Here is a 22,961-nt window from a genome sequence, read left to right as displayed (position 1 = left end):
TAAGTCCATACAAAGTAAAAAAAAAACTCTGGCTTTAAATGGGCCCCCGCAAGTGGGCGGTGGGATTGGTCCCCTTGGATTAGTCGGTCCTAAGGCCGGATACCAAGTTTTAAAAAAAAAAAAAAAAATCTCATTTCCAAGTTCATTTTTAAGTCTAAAAATATGTTCAGCCGGCACTAGATTGTGTGTATATGCAAGATAAAAGTTTTGTTAGGCTATATGCACATTTCTTTTAAATAAATAAATAAATAGTGTAGACGTGCTTTTTTGGGCCAATATACGATATAATACACGCATAATTAGTTGATCAGATTCATTTATAATATGCGAATTGAGCAGGGTCAATGAATAATTGGAACAAGCACAATTTCTTGACTCAAAAACAAGTTGCGCTTGCATCAAGTCCAAAACAAACAATTAAAACGAATGTCAATGGTAAATAAAACCCGCTCGGACAGGGGTAGTTAATTTGTGAAAAACAAAATGTTGCATTTTGTATGTCAAATTCTTTTAATAATTAATTTTCATTGCATTAAAATCAAACTCATTTCAAAGAATGAATTCTGAAAATATAGTAGCTTTAATAGGTTGAGTAGCTTGACGATTTGAGTTTAGGGTAAAAGGAATAAAAGAGTCTAAGGTCCCGGGTTTATGTTCCCGTGAAAGAATATATGTAATTTTGTACATAAGTTGTATTGGAGTCTCAAGTTACTAAGATTTTCGAACCGTTCGATCATAAATTTGTTTCAACACTCTCTTTCTTTGAGTTGACTTTTGAAATAAGATATAAATTTATTTATCATGAGAATTAGACTCAAGATTCACACTAGACGTTAAAGTGTCTATTGAATGAGGTTGTATTAAAGTTCTATATTGCTCATAAATCATAAATGTGTTTGAAGACGGGGATGAAATACAAATCCATTTCACACCTCAATTGTCACTATTTTCCTATATAATCACGAGTTTTTTTTTTTTTTATCAATTAGTGGCTAATTCTACCTTTAAGTTACATAAATAAAATGTAAACCCGAATTTCTATATATAACAATGTTCCTACCAACTTAATTATGTTTACGGAAACAATAACCACTTATGTTTTTATTAATAATAATCTAATATTTTGTCAATTATTTTTGGTTCTATTGTTTATATATTGATAGAAGATGTTAAAGACAAACTTAACAAATTTAATTTAAGAACAACTCCCTCCAGTCCTTTTTTTTTTTTACAAAAACAAAACGATATTCATTCATACATAAAATACAATTACATATTCAACATCGCTAAAAACATAAAATGATGAATCTGCGAACAAACGCACAACATGTAATTTTTTTTTTTTTTTTGGTCAGGTAGCCTAGTGGCTTGAAATTCCACCTTTAAAGATGGATAAGTGGAGTGTCCAGGGTTCACAACATGTAATTTAATAGCATACAATGGCCAATTACCTACTATAAATAATATGATAAAATTGTGACCTGAATATCCATGCTTCCAGATCTGCAAGTTGATGCACAAATCATATTCAATAAATTTAGAAAGTTTTTTTTTTTTTTTAATAATAAGGACTGGACTTTCAAAAAGTACAAGATGTTGTAATAGTCAAGTTTGTTCTTTTTTTCTTTTTTCTAACAAAAGCTGAAGAAAACTTAACCAGGAATTCAGGATTTAAATTTTTTTTTTCTAATTACAAGTCTACTGTATATATGCAGTGCAGGCATAGGGAGACACCTAAAGAAGTTTAAATAATCTCAACTCATTATTCAAGTAAGAAGCATAAAGTCCACTTTTACCTTAGAAATAGGCGTGGGAAACGCACTTTGATAAGATTCCAACCCAAACGCACTTTCTTTTCTTCAGTGTTTCCATGCCTACCTCCCCAATACTTCACATAATCTTCCACATTTCTCCTTAACATTATTCAACTTCAATTTCAACACAGAAATCAATCAAATCACACACAAAAAAATAAAATAAAACAGAAATAACTATATGCACACATCTTCAGAATTCTCAGAGGAAATGGCCTTAAACAACAATAAAACCAAGAAACCCATTTCCCCATCAAATTTCTATTTCTTCACAACCCTTTTGTTCATTGTACTCTTTACCATACCAGCTTTTTTCCTTCTTCACACCCCTACCACAACTTCTATTTGCACCACCTTTGCCTCCCACCAATCAAAAACTTGGTCTGGTGATCTTACTTTAGCTGAATTTTCATGGAACAAGCTTTCATTTTTTCCACACAAAAAACCACTTTTACCTCTAAAAATTGCTGTTTTCACAAGAAAATGGCCTATTGGTACAACCCCAGGTGGCATGGAACGCCATGCTTATACCCTTCATACTGCTTTAGCTCAAAGAGGACATAAAGTTCATATTTTTACATCACCCCAAGATGAAAAAACTTCAATTAAAGGTAACCCTTTTATTCATTTTCATGAAGGTGAATTTGGAAAGTGGAGATATAATAAAGCATTGGAACAATTTCAGGAAGAGAACAAGATTGAACCTTTTGATGTTATTCATTCAGAAAGTGTTGCACTTCCTCATTATGTAGCTAGGAATCTTCCAAATCTTGCAGTGTCTTGGCATGGAATAGCACTTGAGAGCTTGCAATCAAGTATTTTTCAGGATTTAGCTAGAAGATCTGATGAACCTATTTCACCTCTTTTCAATAATAGTTTACAGGGTATTGTTCCTAAGGTTCTTAATGAGATAAGATTCTTTCAAAGTTATGCTCATCATGTTGCTATTAGTGATAGTTGTGGCGAAATGTTAAGGGATTTCTACCAAATTCCTACAAGAAGAGTTCATGTGATTGTTAATGGGGTTGATGAGGATGAGTTTGGTGAAGATGTTGAATTAGGAAGGGAATTTAGAACACAAATTGGGATTCCAAGGAATGCAAGTTTAGTACTTGGTGTAGCTGGGAGATTAGTTAAAGACAAAGGTCATCCTTTGCTTTATGAAGCATGCTCTAGGCTAATAACAAAACATCCTAATGTGTATTTGATTATTGCTGGTTCTGGACCATGGGGGAACAGGTACAAAGATTTAGGAAACCAGGTTCTTGTTTTAGGGTCAATGAGTCCTACCATGTTGAGAGCATTTTATAATGCTATTGACATTTTTGTCAATCCAACACTTAGGCCACAAGGGCTTGATCTTACTCTGATGGAGGCTATGATGAGTGGGAAGCCTCTTTTAGCATCAAGGTTTCCAAGCATTAAAGGTACTCTTTTGGTTGATGATGAGTATGGTTTCATGTTCTCTCCTAATGTGGAGTCTTTGCTTGAGGCACTTGAAGCAGTAGTGAAGGAAGGACCAATGAGGCTAGCAAAGAGAGGAAAGGCTTGTAGGGAATATGCTGCATCAATGTTTACAGCAAAAAAGATGGCATTAGCATATGAGAGGTTATTTCTATGTATAAAAGATCCTACATTTTGTATCTACCCTTGAGGTTTAGGCTAGAAACACTTTTATTTCTTTCTTTCATTTTTTTTAATACATAATAAAGATGATGAAGTCAGAGGGAAATTTTACTGGTGCATCTCTGCTAAGGATCCTATTGTGAATCTATACATGCACCAACCTTGGCAATTGATGAATAATACCTCAATTCCTAATTATATCTCCATTTGAAAATTACTAGATATATCTATTTTATTTTATATGTTCCTAATTAATACCGGTACTTAATCTCAGGACAATGAATAATCAAATACTAGATGAATCTATACACAAATGACAATTTAATAATAGTCATGCACAAAATATGCACATTAGTTATATTACTAATTTTTCTTCATATATGTGCAAAGTGCTAAAGGAGCTTATAAATATGGACATGGTCAATAAAGGCATCTTTCAAAGTCATAGAATCAAATGAAGCTTGTATATTGCATTTTCACCATTTGTAGGAGGTAGGGGGGATTCTCCTAAATTACAGAATTGAGCCATTGATGTTTGATTTTTCTTTTACAATGAAGAAACCAAGAAAAAGAAAATATAAGGAAAAATTGGGCACTTGAGCCCCATATTCTTTGGAGATCTTTACAATTTCATGTTTGACTACACAAAATCATAAGATAGCAGCATCTTTGGATCCAGGTTGCCTCAAACAAGGCCAAAGCATAAAACTCTGTTCAAAGCACAGAAGCAATTTGCTTAATTGGAACCAAATCATGGCTGCAGAACTTCCGGAAGGATCACGTGTCATTTCTGGTTTATTGCTGCATATTTCCTCAATGTCTCAAACCACTTTTCTTTATTTTCATTTTTCATTTCCTCGATGTATCAAAATTCTTATCCTTGTCACTTCTGAATATCTAACTCTCTTCTATGATATAACACTATGGTACATATTTGTTCAAAAAACACTATGGTACATATGTTCCTCAAATATCACTCTAGCTTTTTGCTCCGTTTCTCCACGCCTGTACAAGCAGAGCTTATGCTAAAATCGAAACAAATTCAGCTACGCTATGATCATCACGTCTCATTAACAACAAAAGTTAAGACACGATAACTTGCGTCGTAATACGGTGTTTCTCAAAATGTTCATATGCATGTTTGGTTCTTAGGAATAACAGCACACTAGAACCTAGTCCCAGGACAGATATGCATCCCCACCAGACAAATGTCCAGAAGTAGCATTGCCTTCCCATGCAAACTACCGAGTCAGACGTTGTAAAGTTTCCCGGTGTTGACTGTGCATTGGCATCATAAACTAGTGCGGCAAGAAAACCATAGAGAAGCGAACCAATTGGGATATTTGTTATGAGAATGTTGTGATTGACACCTACACTGTTGGGTCCAAACAGTTCAGATGTAACTGAAACGGCGGCTGCAAATATGAATCCAGAACTCAACCCTATTAGTGCGGTGCCTGTATACAGAGCCAGAGAAGTGCCTGATGACGCGAGCAAGAAAAACGCAATTGGTGTTGGTATAAGTGCGACGGAGATCCAACCAGTTCTTGCAAAGTAGAACTTACTGCAATGCCAAAGATAGTTTCATCATAAATGCTACAACTTTATTTAATATTCACTTCTAATTCAAGATAAAGGCGGAAAGAAACTAGTTTATTCTATATAATGTATTAGGATTTAATTCATATACACTACACTATCAATCAATTGCAATACTAATAGTTAGGTCATTAAAAACGTTCGACTTAAATAATAAATAGTACTTCCAAAATCATGCATATGATTGGTTTTTTTTTTATTTTCACAGTATAAACTTTTTATACTGGCAGTGTATCAAAATTAAACCCAATTTACTATAGAATGATGAGAATGCACACCTACGAATATAGTCTGGTACAGCTGAAAGCAAGCGGCCGAAAAACGAAAAGGATGCATATAGAGTAACAAGGGTAGACGTACTTGAACTCAGGCCTAAAGATTGAGCAATTTGTCCCAGATTATTGCTATAGACAAGACCAATTGTACCTCCACAGAAGTATGTAATGTAGTATAGCCAAAAATCTGATCTTCGGACAATCACTGCAACTGAGTGCTCTTCTCCTAGCATTGTCAACTGATCATGGCCAATCATCCTTTCACAACACACATCATTATCGCTTTCCTTTCGACTTGAAAACATGGATCCATTGTCACTTTGCAGGTTGTAAGCATCTCCGTTGTCATCTCCATTACCAACAAGACTACTGTGATGGCTAAGTAGTTCTTTATGCAGCTCAAGATCATCATCATGAACAAGAATGAAGCTGGATCCTTCTATCCGAAAGCTGGAATGGATGGTACGCTGAGCCCACGAGCGAGCATATATAATGCCAGGAATAAACAACGGGAGGGTGAGGAGAAGAACGGTTGCGCCAAAGTGGAGCCGAGAGGAAGCCACAGAAGAAGCAGATGCGCCAAACAAGAGTAGATAAAGGCCGGTGAAAATGGCTAAGAAGTTCAAGATTAGAAATATTAATGAGTCCCGGTTAACTGCATCAGGAGGGAGAGGATCTAAAGGCGGTTGGCGAAGAATCGGAATAACTGCTGCAATGCAAACAAGAAGGGGAACAAGAGCATTCAAAAGAAGATACAGTGAATCAGACGAAGGGTCTATTGAATTGGCAGCAAGGGTGTAAAGGGCTGCACTAACACCATTGAAACTCACAGTAAGTGATAATGCAAGTGTTCGGTTAATCGGAAAATTCCTAATGCAGAGCACAAAACATACTGTGTTGAACCAGCAGATGCTACAGCCACTTAAAAGACACAGAAGAAACACCTGCCGATAAGAATTCATAGTAAGTCAGTCTTGGTTTGATAATTATCAGCATATTACAATTCATGAATGTGTAAGAGTTAACCAGTATTGGTTCAGTTACCTCTTACCAGATATAATAACAAAATCACTGAATCTCATTTGTTTTAATGTATTCCTCTCAGGTAAAGAACTTTTATTAAATATGAATATATACAACATTTCTTTACTGGGAAATCAACAAAGCGTCTCAAATCTAGAACATAGCATGTCCAGTTATTCATAGTTTGTAGGGAAAGACTAAATTAGGTAACTATCATTATGTGTATGTTTGGTGGCAAGATTGTGAAATTGTGGTGACGCCATGCGGCAATTCAAAAGCGCCAAACTGTAGTTTCACTAACTGTGACAAAAGCGCATTGGAATGCAAGAAATTGAATGTGACATGATTTGAATGCGAAGCCAAACATATGATTTGTTGAAACTTCCAGCTTAAAGGAGACAAATAATAACAATCTTATTTTTAAGGAAAAACCAACTGAAATTCTTATGATTGATGTAAAACATGGCATCTCATGCAATTATTGATTGCTATTACAGGTCTGCAATGAAACTTAGAAGAGACAAGATCTTCTTTTCCTAATGGGTTTGCAGTTGGCTGATCAGTATTTTATTTTCAATATTGCTTTCTACATATTTTATTTTCAATATTGCTTTCTACAATCAATAAAAAATAAACTTTGAAGACAGGTATTCATCATTCCATAAATAATTTCAAAAAATACCATATATTTAATTTACCACTAATGATTAAGGAAGATAGATCCAAGAACAACCAATTATCAATTAAGGTTTTTTCTGGTGCAGGTTGATAAAAAGTTGAGTGCTGATGCTATTGTAATAATAATAGTAATAAGTTATGTGTGTAAAATATAATTTATTTGTCAAAACATGGCTGCTTCAAAAGAAAGAAATGCTTCGGTGTGCTTCAGGGACCACAAGAATATACAATGAATTTGTGAAAACCACCTTAAACTTAAATACCAGACCGCAAACACAAGTGACAAAAAGTTAGTACGAGAGAAAAATACAACCACAACTTTCCTTACTCTATAAAATACTATCAACAGACAACAATCCAAACACAGGTAAACCTGAAAACAACAGTTTCAAATATTATATCAAATTTTGTTGAAGGTATTTGAGGCGCTCTCATACCCGAGGGCAAAGTTGAGTTTAACAAAATAGGTTACATTCTTAAAACATGGCTCATCAAAGTTAGAAGAGTCTCTAACACTAAGACCACAGTCCAACTTGATGAGTCATGTTGTAAGAATCTGACCCGTTTTGCTAAATTCAACTCTGTCCCCCTCCCCCCGCTAAAAAACCAAATTTTCTTAAAACAATATAAAACAACGTCTTAATTATTTTGTGGTAATATATGTATGTATGATATTTAATTCAAAATAAAAAAGAACAGTTATTTATTAAATTCAAATATAAAAAAAAAAAAAAGAGAAAATATAATACGCATAACAATAATTTTACATTATAATAAAAATGGTATATTTCAGTTCTATTAGCTTAACTCAGTTGGCAGGGAAATTACATTATATATGCAGGGGGTCGGGGATCAACCTCGGTCATCCCACAAAAAAATATTCCACCAAATTACCTCACTACAACCCCACTTTTTATGTTTTATAAGATCACTACACCTCACTCTAATTGTGTCACATGGAGAAATACTTTTTTTTTTTTTTTTGCAATCGTGTAAATGTAAAACTAATTTACATGCATTAAACTCATAAAAATAGCTTATGCGTAGGAGTATTTTTTTTTCTTACAGCAACAAAGATGCGTATCCTATAAGCACTTAACTATGTTTTCAGAAAAAAGCTCCCAAAATCTTTTGATAGAGACACATTCCAACTTCTATAAAAAAAAAGACCCACATATCCAAAATAAAACACATTTGAAGTTGCGCGTTTTTCACACCTCACGTAACCGTCAAAATCACATAATCGCAAACTGCGTGTAATGAGTAATGACTAGTAATGATTCTTTTTTTTGGTAAGATGACTCGTAATGATTCAATAATTAGTCGTTAATAATGCATACTTATGATAAAAAGAATTAAATAATTAATTAAGCTAAGTCTAATTTTCATAATTAAAAAAAATAAAAAATAACCAAAGTAGAAAAAGAAGAAAGAAAAGTTTGATCCCGCAATTGCGATCGGGAGAACATGAAGCCATAACTAACTCCTCCGAACCATATTAGACGATTTAATGAGCCGAATATGAAGAAAGAAAAAAAAAAAAAAAAGAAGATAGAGTGAAATGAAATTACCAGAAAATAAGGCAAAGAGATGAAATGATTGATAAGAAGCCATTGAAGACCATAACCAAGAAACCCCATAAAAGCAGCAATAAACATAACAACCGAAACAGGAAGATGCATAAGAGCTAAACCAGAAGACCAACCAAAAACCTTTCCCATATCATTCGCAGTAGCTAAGTAATTAAGCTGAACCTGCGAAATCTCAAGCGCAGATTTCAACGAAGATGAATATTGTGAGAAATCAAAATTCGTTCCTGTAAATGCTTGAATCCATATCGTAACAACAAGGATCATCCATTTCCTTGATTGTCCCGCCATTAAATCGAGTAATAATCGCTTCGGAAACGCGATTCTTCGTCGACGTGATTCGGTGGGGCTTGAATATTGGTTGTTGTTGAAATTGAAAACGAATCTGTTATTGTTGTTGTTGTTGTTGCGTGGCCTCATTTTGAAGAGTTTGTGTTATGTATTTATAATTTTTTTTTTTTTTGTTGTGAATAAATACAATTTTGATTTATTTTTATTCTGTGAGAAAAATGACGAAGTGTGATGCATTTGTGTCGTTTCGGTTTTTCCATGAAATGAATTGCGTATTACCGTCATGGCTGTGTCATCTTCCCTCTCAGAGACTAAACTACAATCACCGGAAGCATCGTGGCGTCGTTTTAGATTTTGTCTTTATAAATAAATAAATAAATAATAAATATAATTAAAAATTTCCTATGATTTCTTTTTTGACAAACATTTCCTGTGATTTTTTAAATTCATTGAATCACTTATTTATCTATATTAGAACTATATATATCAGATGGATTTGGATTTATTGATGTAAAAAAAGCACGCAGTTTCACGTTGTATTTGATCTGAATCATTGATTTTATATAAGACGATTTATATTACATATGCAGTGAAATAATCATGGCCAGTAATTTTAATTTGACGGTTGTTGTGACGCAATTACAACAAAAAATCTATTTTCTATATCAGATACATCATACCTGAGTTTAAAATGTACATTTAATAGAATCGTAAATTTGATCTACATTGTATATCAAATACATGAATTTAAAATGTGAGCGTGAGATTGAGTAATATTTTTTTGTTGTTGAATTGTTGAATGGACTTAGATGGAGCATTTATACTACTGTGTTATTTTTATTTTTTACTATATGCTCATTTTTGAATAAATACATTTTTAAGAAAGAGAATTAGGACAATGATGTTTGGTGGTGGTGGGTAGAACTGTCACGTCATCATGGCATAAGAATAAGATTATCAATGATGGCTTTGGTTAATATGCACGAGTGCATCATATGGTGCACGGTGTGTACAAGTTAGTAATTTTATTATAATAAATATGAATTTTATAAAATTTGTCGTTAGATTGAAAGTTTATATCATATAGATCATTCATATTTTTTTTTGGAAAAATTGAAAATCATTAATCTTTATAAATTTTCATAGTTATTGAAACGGTCAAAATTAACGGTTTATAAATTTTTATTAAATACCGTTAATCTTTATGAGTCTCAATAACATATCAAATGATTTTTAATTTTTTTATGGATGATATATATGACATAAACATTTAATCTAGCGGTGAATTTTGTAAAATTCGTATTCGTTATAATGAAATCGCTAACTTGTGCACCGTGCACCATATGGTGCACTTGTGCATGTTAGAACTTGCCATCAATGATACTATATTAGGCGGGAATGAATTCTCTCCCATGACTTTTTTCTAGTGAAATCTCAACCCTTTCTTTTTTTCACCAATTACAATTTTAATTATTAAAAAATAGAATTAAAGGTGGATTGATCACACTTGAGGAGATCCAGTGAAAAGTTCACTGGAGACAACCCTCACCTATATTAGGCTGATGCGGGAGCAGATTCTCTCCCATGAAATGCGTGTTCAGTTAAATCTGGACCATCAATTATTTTTTGTGAAATTAGTTATGTAACGGTTAAATCCTCACGGGAGAGAACCCAAGCCCGACTGATGCTATGCTACAGTGACCACATTCATAAGTAGTTCATCATGGACAAGTGATCAATACTTATAATGAATATGAATTTTACAAAATTTACCATTGAATTGAAATTTATATTGTATAGATCATCTATAAATTTTTTTAGCAAAATTAGAAATCATTTGATATGTTATTGAGATCTATCAATATTAACAGTATTTAAGAAAAACTCATAAACCGTTAATCTTAATGGATATCTATAACATTTCAAATGATTTTTTGTTTTTCTAAAAAAAAATTGGATGATCTATATGATATAAATTTTCAATCCAACGATGGATTTTATAAAATTCATATTCGTTATAACATTATTAATGATTGGTCTACCATGGACCACTTATATATATATATATATATATATAGGGGTTTTCTAACTTAGACCCTAGTTAGGTCTAAGTTAGCAAGGTACACCTTTTGAGTTGGACAAAAATACCCATTTTTTTTTTTTTGAAACAATAGAGCAACTGGGGCATATATGTAATTTGCATCATCAGAACGCGCGCCCCCATGACTTCTCGCGCCTCCCATGCAACAACAACAACCATAACATTTTTTAAATTTCTTCCAAATTTCGACCTCATTTTACGTGCGAATCGAACGCCGATTTCAAAAACTAATACCGGAAACCTTTGTAAAATTGAAAAACGATCAAAATCCATATAAGGAACGTCGAGTTTCGTTGAGTATTGAGGGAGATCGAACCGGGTCAAAATACCGGGTCGCACGACCCGTTTCTGCATAAAACGGGTGGGAGGGACGATGAACAGTGCGCGTCGCCCACGCCCACTCTCACCGGCGGCGCGTGGGGGCGCGTGCGGCCTCAGGGAGGCTCTATTTTTTTTTTATTTTTTCATAATAAAATAGTAGATAACATTCTGGAAATTTTGGTATATTGTATGAAATTTTTGGAGACCCGAAACTATTTTTAGTTAATTAAATGAGTAAAAAGGTAATTAAAAATATTATAATTCCATAAAAAATTTCCAAAATTTTATGTAAAGTACTATGAATTATTTAGAACCCTCTTGTATACCTCACTCTCCCTAGTTCAAGTCATGAAATTATTTTCACAAATTCCGCTGATTATTTAAAACCATTTAACAAATAATAATAATAATTTCATAGATTTGTACTCTGAAACCAATTGTTTTTTTATTTGTTTCTAATAAAATATTAGATAATATTCTGGAACTTTTGGTATATTTTATGAAATTTTTTGAGACCTGAAACTATTTTTCGTTAATTAAATGAGATAAAACGGTAATTAAAAACTATTGTTTGCTTCTGAAACCATTTAGCTGGAAGAATGGTTTCAGAGAGTTATACTGTGAAACCATTCTAGCAGTAAAATGGTTTCAGAAGCAAACAATTAAAAATCAACTCCCCTGAAACCATTATATCAGTGAAATGGTTTCAAAGTACAACGCTCTGAAACCATTGTACCAGCTAAATGGTTTCAAAATGGTTTCAGAAGCAAACAATTAAGAAATTACTCACTGAAACCATTCTACCAGTAAAATGGTTTCAGAGAGTTATACTGTGAAACCATTCTACCAGCTAAATGGTTTCACAGTATTATATAAAGATAATTAAAGGTAGTGAAAAATTGAGTTTTTTTTTTGTGTCCAAATCAAACGAACCAAGTATCTATTTGTAGACAAAAAAAAATTATGAATTTTGGTATAAAAATAAAAAAATAAAAAATTAATTTACAACGAAATAATTGAGTTTAAAGTATTAAATGAAAAAAAAAACACGCCAACCACCCAGCAGTTGACACGTGTCCTGCTTTTTTAAAATGAAATTTTCTCTCTCCAGGATCAGATCTAGTGTGGTGCACGCGCTGGCTTATCATGGAGATGGATGATCTGGACTGTCTGATTGATCCGACAGCCATGATGAGATCATCTTTTGGCCGTCTGATGGAAATCAGCGGTCTGTAACGGTGGTCCTGCAGTAGGCGCGCGACACTGGATCATCGCCAATATGTTTTTTTTTTTTTTTTTTAAAAAAAGAAAGGGTATTTTTGTCCAACTCAAAAGGTGCACCTTGCTAATTTAGACCCAACTGGGTCTAAATTAGCAGCCCCCTATATATATATATATATATATATATATATATATATATATATATATATATATATATATATATAGGGGGCTGCTAATTTAGACCCAGTTGGGTCTAAATTAGCAAGGTGCACCTTTTGAGTTGGACAAAAATACCCTTTCTTTTTTTAAAAAAAAAAAAAAAAAACATATTGGCGATGATCCAGTGTCGCGCGCCTACTGCAGGACCACCGTTACAGACCGTTGATTTCCATCAGACGGCCAAGAGATGATCTCATCATGGCTGTCGGATCAATCAGACAGTCCAGATCATCCATCTCCATGATAAGCCAGCGCGTGCACCACACTAGATCTGCGCCTGGAGAGAGAAAATTTCATTTTAAAAAAGCAGGACACGTGTCAACTGCTGGGTGGTTGGCGTGTTTTTTTTTTCATTTAATACTTTAAACTCAATTATTTCGTTGTAAATTAATTTTTTATTTTTTTATTTTTATACCAAAATTCATAATTTTTTTTTGTCTACAAATAGATACTTGGTTCGTTTGATTTGGACACAAAAAAAAAACTCAATTTTTCACTACCTTTAATTATCTTTATATAATACTGTGAAACCATTTAGCTGGTAGAATGGTTTCACAGTATAACTCTCTGAAACCATTTTACTGGTAGAATGGTTTCAGTGAGTAATTTCTTAATTGTTTGCTTCTGAAACCATTCTGAAACCATTTAGCTGGTACAATGGTTTCAGAGCGTTGTACTTTGAAACCATTTCACTGATAGAATGGTTTCAGGGGAGTTGATTTTTAATTGTTTGCTTCTGAAACCATTTTACTGCTAGAATGGTTTCACAGTATAACTCTCTGAAACCATTCTTCCAGCTAAATGGTTTCAGAAGCAAACAATAGTTTTTAATTACCGTTTTATCTCATTTAATTAACGAAAAATAGTTTCAGGTCTCAAAAAATTTCATAAAATATACCAAAAGTTCCAGAATATTATCTAATATTTTATTAGAAACAAATAAAAAAACAATTGGTTTCAGAGTACAAATCTATGAAATTATTATTATTATTTGTTAAATGGTTTTAAATAATCAGCGGAATTTGTGAAAATAATTTCATGACTTGAACTAGGGAGAGTGAGGTACACAAGAGGGTTCTAAATAATTCATAGTACTTTACATAAAATTTTGGAAATTTTTTATGGAATTATAATATTTTTAATTACCTTTTTACTCATTTAATTAACTAAAAATAGTTTCAGGTCTCCAAAAATTTCATACAATATACCAAAATTTCCAGAATATTATCTACTATTTTATTATGAAAAAATAAAAAAAAAAATAGAGCCTCCCTGAGGCTGCACGCGCCCCCACGCGCCGCCGGTGAGAGTGGACGTGGGCGACGCGCACTGTTCATCGTCCCTCCCACCCGTTTTATGCAGAAACGGGTCGTGCGACCCGGTTTTTGACCCGGTTCGATCTCCCTCAATACTCAACGAAACTCGACGTTCCTTATATGGATTTTGATCGTTTTTCAATTTTACAAAGGTTTCCGGTATTAGTTTTTGAAATCGGCGTTCGATTCGCACGTAAAATGAGGTCGAAATTTGGAAGAAATTTAAAAAATGTAATAGTTGTTCTATTGTTTCAAAAAAAAAAAAAAAGGGTATTTTTATGATGCAAATTACATACATGCCCCAGTTGCTCTATTGTTTCAAAAAAAAAAAATGGGTATTTTTGTCCAACTCAAAAGGTGCACTTTGCTAACTTAGACCTAACTAGGGTCTAAGTTAGAAAACCCCATATATATATATATATATATATATATATATATATATATATATATATATATTAGTATGAAGATAGAAATTGTATTTTTTTTAGTAATCCCTCTAATATTTTTACAAGAAAAAACTTACTTTTTAAATTACTTCATCCGTTCCTTTTTATTTGTCCTTTTAGAAAAAAATTAAGAAACTGTATATTTGCACCTTATCTTCCTATTATACACTTATTTTTATTCAATTTTTTTTTTGGCACACACTTTCTCTTCCCAATAAATTTAATATATTATGTACCAAAAACAAATTAATATGTTATGTACCAAAAACAAATTAAAAAAACTTTAGTTTTTCAAATATATATATTAAATCTTTTATGGTTTCAACAACTACTCCTAAATATTTGGAATTTACATGAGGGTATAATAGGCAAAATATAACTTTAAATTATCAAAACGACAAGTAATTTGAAACAATTTTTTAAACGACAAATAAAAAGGAACGGATAATTAAATAATTGATGTTTTTGATTTATATATAATACAGATTATATATATTAGTTATTTAATGAATCTAAAAAGTTAAATTTTTTACTCCCTCTGTCCCAAAATATAAGACCAAGTTGACCACTGCACACATGCCAATACACAATTTTGTTCACTAATATCTTTAATTGTTTGTTAGTAAAAATTATAAAAACTTGATGTTTTGAAAATACTTGACGGTCGGCTCTGCAAGTGCACAGAATCGTTACCAAGTAATAAAGTGATAAGTTATCGTTCTCCACAGGTATTGTGTCAAGGTTACTAGTTTCGCTTAGGAATATGATAGTTGCCTTCGTTTTGTGTATTTAAGAAGGTATCTTTGTGGGTACTTTAGTAAATGCGGAAAGTAAATGACAGAAAAGTAAATTGCGGAAAAGTAGATGTTGTGTGTGTGACCACACGGGGTGGTTAAGTGTGGTCGAATTCATCCCTTACTCCTGCTTGGTGGCTTAATTATTTCCCTCTTTAAGGATTTAGACTCTTGAAAATAGGTTTTAAGCAATATTTGTTCCTATTTCTATTACAAACTTTTACAGAGCCTAGTTAAAGGTTACCCTTACTTTATTTAGACACTCTGATCCAGAACTCCACTTTCTCGTTTAAACTTTGGTCTCATCGCCCTGGGGACCCTAAATTATAAGCTGTCACGTGTGCCTAAACTAGTCACCTACCTACAGGCATACTCTACAAGGTAGAAATTAACGTTCTTTCCAATCCTATACTAAGACGGCAGATACTGAATTCAATGGTCTCCTATAGGCCTTAATATGTCATCCTTTGGTCGGGATTACTAGCTTCGTTTCCTATGCGTTATCCACTAGATCCTTAGATTTTATTCTAATGTGATCAATATTAAAATAACTAAAATCAGACAACAAAAGAGTTTGAATAGAAATAACTAAAATTCATAAATATTATAAATATTACAACCAAGCATTCGTAGAGGAGTTTCTCGACTCCACCTAACCTAGGAAAAATAAATTACAAAGACAGAAAGAAAAAAACCTTATTGGCCTTGGAGTTCCTTGGCCTCCTTGCCTCCTCCTTAGAGTTCTCCTAACTCTCTTGTGAATATTCAATGCTCTGAATATTGTGAGATATTTTGGAATGAATAATTGTGAAGAAGAAAGACTCTATTTATAGTTTTACAGCTGAGTTTGAGCTTTTTTTGCGCACCCATCGTGGCCACGATGACGTGTAATTTTGCCTCATCGTGGCCACGATGGATCTTATCGTGGTACGATGGAAGATTTACTCGGAATTTTCTGCTTATTTTTCAAGTCATCATCGTGCCACGATGACAAGCCATCATGCCACGATGATAAATATTTTCAGCAGATTTTCTTCAATTTTATCATTCTTCTCATCGCGCCATGCCCAAATTCATCGTGGGTACGATGATGCGCTTCTTTATTCCATTTTTGTCTTTTTTTGCTGCTTTTTCCATTTTTCTTCCTTCTGGTCCTTGTGCCTTCACTTTTGCTGATATTTCCTTGCTTTTGGTCTTTATTTACTATAAAAATTACTCTAATCTACTGCTAAAAACATCATATAATTGGCTGTCATCAATACTCATCAAAACCAATCAAACAATATCTTATATGCTAATTACATCTATATATTATTATGAAAATATTGTCAAAGTATGATAAATGAACAGTGCATTTAGCCAAATAAGATCTTATAAAATGGACGGACGGAATAAATTTTATTAGGCAAATGCTAATGTATACTAGTACAAATTACAATCAGTCGGTCAAAAAAGTATTTAATAATGATTCATCTAGGTTGCCAAAAAGAAAACATCAGCTAATATGAATCATCTTAATAGATAATTCATGATGGGTCACTTTTGAATTCAATTTAAAGTTAAATGATTAGACTTTGTTATAATTCGGTCTAAAAAATACAATCATCAAGACCGTTGTCTTAAGCCTTTGAACATTTTCAAAAAAAAGCAAAATGTTAACTATCGTTATTAAAGTACTCTTTAAACATTTTAATAGTAAGTTTTTGTGAAATTTTTATAAAAATATTTAAAGTTAATACATTAAAAATTGAAGTGTTTCACTTTTTGAATAAATTATTTTTTTAAATGAAATATTGAAAGAATGGATCAAAATCACTCGTTAGCAAAATCTTTAAAAAAAGGCTCAAATGCAGTTTTACCCCCTGTTTTGAAAAATGCCGAATTTTACCCCCTATTTTAAAATACGGAATTTTACCCCCTCTATTTTATAATTTGTTGGATTTTGCCCCCCACCAAAATTTTGCACAAAATCTGCTTCTGAGCCTCAAGTTCAAAGCTTCGCACAGAACTCAATTTGGATCAATAATTCACAAAACTGATACCTAAACGACCGTAATCGAGTTAGCTTTCTACAGAATCAAACCCCACTAAATTTGGAGTTATATAGAGAGATTAATTACCGTTTTAGTGAAAGTCTGTTCAATTACTAATTCTGCATAAATATACTTGTGACCTTCAAATTCAACATCGTCTATCGAACGCATCGTAACTCCAAATTCGACGAAATTGAAATGCCAACAAGGGTAATTTCGTTAGCTTTACATACATGTAAATAGTATTAAAAAATGAGCTACATGGTGAGAGGCATGATGAAAATACCAGTAGTAGTTTCATATGATAATTAATTTGAACATACCTTCACTAAAACGGTAATTAATCTCTCTCTGTAACTCCAAATTTAGTAGAATTTGATTATGTGGAAAACTAACTCGATTTTGGTCGTTTCGGTACCTGTTTGGTGAATTATTGATCCAAATTGAGTTCTGTGCGAAGCTTTGAACTTGAGGCTCAAAAGTAAATTTTGTGCAGAATTTTGGTGGGGGGCAAAATCCAACAAATTATAAAATAGAGGGTAAAATTCCGCATTTTAAAATAAGGGGGGTAAAATTCCGCATTTTTCAAAACGGGAGGGTAAAACTGCATTTAAGCCTTAAAAAAATTACTTCATATAAAAGTGGGGCGTGGACAATAAACAATAAATGATAATAGAATACAATGGACAATATTTATAAAAAAAACAAAAGAATACAATGGACAATAAATATGAAATAGCCGTTGTTTGGTCGGTTAGGGCATCCTATTTTTAAAGACAAAGAGGGGCATGAACTTTTTGTAACTAAAATTAAAATTGAAAAAAAGTAGGCAAGAAAAATGACGAGAATATAAAACAAAATAATAATAATAATAATAATAATAATAATTTAACACATGAACTACAAGGAAAAAAATCCATTGGTACGACTTGTGTTTATTTCAAGTTTATTACATTTACTTTTAGGAATATTTTTTTCGAGCATACAAGATGAAATTTTTTTGTAGGTATTTTATAAAAAAAATATGTTTGGTTAACATTTAAATATTATCGGTGCTCTGAACGTGAACGTGCATAAAGGAATGTTTCCTTGGTGGATTTGGAGCTCTGATGCCGTAGTGATAACTGCAGGTGAGCAGGGGAAATGTACTGGCAAAGATGCTAGTACTCAAATGCTCAAATCGGTACTTGCTCCAGGTGATATAGTGTAAAATTGGGTAGAAAGTGTGTACCTTGATGGATAATATGCATGTGCATATATAAGAAAATGACGTGCATATAGTCTTTTGCGTCCTCAATTAATGTGAGTGGAATGAGTCACAAATATCTTGCAAATGGATCATTTATCAGCTATTGTTGATGTATTGTAGGGATATGTTGGACCTGCAGAGGGGTGGTTTATACGCTACTAATGAGGATCTATTGAAGATAACACCCCTCAGTGAAATGTTGAGGAGTTAATGCATGGATTTAAGATCTCATGTGACTTTGGCTAGTCCGGAACACATGAAAACCTTTATAATAGGGAGGTTAGTTGATAATTATACATGAATTTATTCGCATATTTGAGAATAATTTTTTCCCACTTTTGTTTGGGAATATTTTTCTTTTTCCAAAAATATTTTATAATTTATATTAGGGAATAAAATTTAATAAATTTGTGACAAATACAATAATGCATTTTCTATCATTTTATTTCCAAAAATATAAAATAAAATATAATTTGAAAAAACGCCTCTTTAGAATGTAATAAATTACGTAGGAGCAAGAGTAAAAGAAAACAAAAAGAAATTACATAATAAAATTATACCGAGAATAATTTGGTGAACGTAATAAATATTAAAAGAGTTTCCCTCCCCTCCAAACCTGTCAATTTAGGGGAAAGCAAAAGATGGATTTAGGAGGGATATTGCTCCCCTCATATCCTCTTTTCTCCCTTCCTAAAAATTGAACAAAATACATATATAATTAAAAATATTCTCCCACCTCTCCTCCATCCACTTGACAAAAAATAATAATAAAGAACATGTTATTTAATGAAAAATTATAAGATAAATGACTTATTGTGAAAGAAAAAAATTTGAAATCTAACATTGTTAGATTAAGCCTAGCTAACTAGAAACAACGAGTGATAACGGATTTGAATATTTTCTAATTTTTTTTCTCATATTATCTTTCATTTTTTTAATCTAATGGTTGGAAAATCTTAAAGAACAAAATTTTAGCTTAATTGACAGATACGTTGCATTATATATGTAGCGGGGTTGAGGTTCGAATCTTGATTATTCCACTTATCCACTTTAAGGATGTAATTTATAGCCACTAGGCCACCTGACAATTTTTCTTTTTAAAGAATAAGAAAAATACTTAAAAAGAGAGAAAAAAAAGTAAATAAATGACTGAAATACAATATAACCAACGTAAGAAAAAATTGAAGATGATCTAAATCCAATAATATAACATCTTGATTTGAGTTGATCTAAAGCCCTTGAGAGAGTGATTAAGTTAAAAACTAATTACATGCCACCTGGTTGAGTAATCTGGCGATCTGGGATTCTGGGTACAACACCATGTATTAATTATTAGTTGATTCGAAATCAAATAGTTATCTTAAAATATTACATGTTAATTATGTTAAGTAAGAGTTTAAGCATGTTAAAGTAAGAGTTTAGGCATGTTGGTTATGCTTCTTGTCTTTTTTTTTTTTGACTAACTTATGCTTCTTGTCTTATGTTATGGTAGTGTGGCGGATCGATAAAGATTGTGGGTACAGCCAGCCAAACAATAGCTTGATGAAGTTTCCTAATTCGTTTATAAAAAAAAAATTGTTTATAATTTTTTTTTTATGAAAAATATTGTTTATGCTTTTTTATAGAGTGTTGTATTTTTTTTTTTATATTTTTATTTTTATGCGGTTTCTTTTTTCTATATTTTTTCTATAATTTTTTTTAATTAACTTTCTATATTTTTTATTGTTTTTTTTCCATATTTTTATGTATATATTGTTCTGTTTTGTTCATATTTTTAAGTATATATATCATCTTTCTATATTTTTTTAAATACTTTTTTAGCAAAATTACAATGAAGGATTTAAAACTTGCAACGTGTTAAAAGTAATAAGGATTAATTAGGAACTTTGGTGGTAATCGATTTTAATATATTAGTAATAGATTAATACGTTTTTTTTCACCACCAGTATTCAGCCCACCGAATAGTGTAATCTGGTTCGGAGATCAGTTCTGACATCAAGTAGTTTCAACCCCCTCCCAATCAGCACTAATTATCACTGGACCAACCAACGATTGATAAATTAATAAATCTTTATATGTTAACAATTTCATGTTAATTTGGTCACATTATTTAATCATTTACTATTAATTTATTCCGTAAAAAGACTTAAAAGAAACTGATATAAATAAAATTTAGGTTTATTCCCCTTAACCAATCCGCCAGTAGAGATGAGTTTTCTCCTACCGGCTGATGTATAGTGAGAGTTTATTTAATAAATAATTTTATTGTTTATTTTCTTTCTATTTCCCTTAAAAAAAAAGTCTGGTGGTTTACAGACCAATAAACATCTCATTGCTAATTGTTTACATTTAGTGGTTTACTCACTGTCAAATACCAGTGCCATATTTAGAGATTTATTTTGGATTAAGACATCAAATTTCATCTTAGCTAGTTAGCTAGCTAGCACAAAAACAAATGACAAACCAAACCATGTGCTTAACTGAGAATAAAAAAACAAAAAGACAAATATGTTATTTCAGATACTCCACACAAATCAAATCATTGAGCTGAAATGCTGAATACTGCACACTATGCAACATATTAGACATGTTCATTAACCTGAAAATAAAAAAATAGGGGATAAAACGGCAAAAACAGCATGAAATTGCAATTTTCAGTGATTTTTTAATAGGATATTCTTATGATTAACAATAACACCAGTGCGCACATTCGTACATGTGAAGTTTCCTGCGGTTGGGTTATGTATATAGCAATTTCATATGTTGTTTGTAGTTGTAGGCATGTTAATGAGAATTTGTCCAAAATAATAATGTAATCCAACTTTAAACTATCATATTAGTTTACTTAATGAAAAGTAAATATATTTGTCCATACGTATAAACTAATTAATCTATTTGTACAAACCCAAGAATCAACCATCAATAAGAGGTTGTCTCCGGTGAGATTCTCATTCGATTTTCTCCGATGTTAATTTATGTCCTTCAATTGTTTTTTATTGTTGACCAACTTGTAGAAAAAAAAAATTGAATAGTTAGGATTTCATGGGAGAGAAAATTAATGGGAGAGGATCCTTTCCCATCAACCATTCATTTCAAACAATGGCATAGGAAATCCGAAATAAGAGCATACACAACACAATGAAAGAATTTAATTTTGAGTGTGTTCAGAAGTCCCACATCGGTTGAGAGATGACCTGACTAAGTGTTTATAAACTAGAGGCAATCCTCACATTACAAGCCGGTTTTGTAAGGATGAGTTAGACCCAATACTCAATTCTAAGATGATATCAGAGCCTCTCCACGATCTGTTGGTCCACCCGTTATCAGGTTTCCGCTATCGGGCCGCCCACCATTTATATCCGCGCACCAAGTCCAATAGTGCTGGCACGCGAGGGTGTGTGTTAAGAAGTCCCACATCGGTTGAGAGATTACCTGACTAAGTGTTTATAAACTAGAGGCAATCATCGCTTTACAAGCCGGTTTTATAAAATGAGTTAGACCCAATACTCAATTCTAAAAGAGTGTTTAAGTGTATTGAACCATGTTTAAGTGGATCTTATAGGTATCTAATCACTTCAATCTAGCACTTCAAAACAAAAAATTACTAAATAAGATTTACCAATAATTTTATACCACTTATCAATAAATTTATATCATTCCTTCAAAAAATTATTTTTTTATATCATTATATTTCAATTTTATAATATTAAGGGTTCGTTTGACCCAACTTTTATAGAGCTTATGGAAACAGCTTATGCAATTTTTATATATTATTATAAGTTTGTTAAGGTAGTTTATGATAAAATAGCTTATAAAATTACAATTTTCACTAGTGTGAACTTATAAAATAACATAAAAGCTAATTTATATTGCATAAGCTGTTTAGATAAGTTCTAAAAAAAGCTAGGAAACGAGCCCTAAAAAATGTGAGACTTGTGAAGCGAGTAGGCTTAGTAAAGCACATCATAAGTGCTAGTATTTTATTTCTCCCCAATGGGCCACCCAATAGGTACATATTCTTATTGAACAAGATCTTTTATTGGGACGAAAAGTTCTCTTTAGACCCTTGCCTCTCAAATTTTTAAAGTATGTTGACGGGTTAGAGCATGAGCCTATTTGTTATAAATTTTTTTAAAATAGATTTTTGTAGTGTTACATAATTTTGTGTAAAAAAAATTTACAAATAAACTTTTTATAAAAACTTCAAATGAAAATTTGGTTTGAAGAGTTATTCTTAAAATGTGATTTTAGGTATTTGATCATTTTATTGAAACTTTTTTTGATATCAAATTTTCGAAAAATCATTTAATTTTGAAGCTATTTCAAATATATTTTCATAAAAATCATTTTTGAAATACAATTTTTT

At 32.0% G+C, this 22,961-nt stretch overlaps 2 protein-coding genes across 2 annotated transcripts; one reads left to right on the top strand and one right to left on the bottom strand.

Annotated features, from left to right (window-relative positions):
- Positions 1-1,742: 1,742 nt before the first annotated feature.
- On the top strand, positions 1,743-3,638 carry LOC123881482. The gene has a single exon (XM_045930177.1). The coding sequence runs from the start codon at positions 1,996-1,998 to the stop codon at positions 3,466-3,468; it is 1,473 nt and encodes a 490-aa protein (XP_045786133.1). The 5' UTR covers positions 1,743-1,995; the 3' UTR covers positions 3,469-3,638.
- A 244-nt stretch (positions 3,639-3,882) lies between these two features.
- On the bottom strand, positions 3,883-9,233 carry LOC123881481 (protein NUCLEAR FUSION DEFECTIVE 4-like). The gene is made up of 3 exons (XM_045930176.1): positions 8,587-9,233; positions 5,318-6,258; positions 3,883-5,004 (listed from the first exon to the last, which is right to left on the bottom strand). Exons 1-3 carry the CDS (start codon positions 9,022-9,024, stop codon positions 4,524-4,526), a joined length of 1,860 nt encoding a protein of 619 aa, XP_045786132.1. The 5' UTR covers positions 9,025-9,233; the 3' UTR covers positions 3,883-4,523.
- Positions 9,234-22,961: the final 13,728 nt, after the last annotated feature.

The sequence above is a fragment of the Trifolium pratense genome, linkage group LG4, assembly GCF_020283565.1.
Source record: "Trifolium pratense cultivar HEN17-A07 linkage group LG4, ARS_RC_1.1, whole genome shotgun sequence".
NCBI classification, from domain to species: domain Eukaryota; kingdom Viridiplantae; phylum Streptophyta; class Magnoliopsida; order Fabales; family Fabaceae; genus Trifolium; species Trifolium pratense.
Note: the sequence above shows the minus strand (reverse complement) of the source record. Positions and strands in the feature narration are given on the sequence as shown.

Bases quoted from the DNA above. Each gene is read 5' to 3' on its own strand.
- LOC123881482 (XM_045930177.1), top strand. From the start codon at position 1,996: ATGCACACATCTTCAGAATTCTCAGAGGAAATGGCCTTAAACAACAAT.
- LOC123881481 (XM_045930176.1), bottom strand. From the start codon at position 9,024: ATGAGGCCACGCAACAACAACAACAACAATAACAGATTCGTTTTCAAT. The intron at 6,259-8,586 runs GTAATTTCATTT...TCTTATCGGCAG, and splicing joins TCTCTTTGCCTTATTTTCTG to GTGTTTCTTCTGTGTCTTTT. The intron at 5,005-5,317 runs GTGTGCATTCTC...TTGGCATTGCAG, and splicing joins GTACCAGACTATATTCGTAG to TAAGTTCTACTTTGCAAGAA.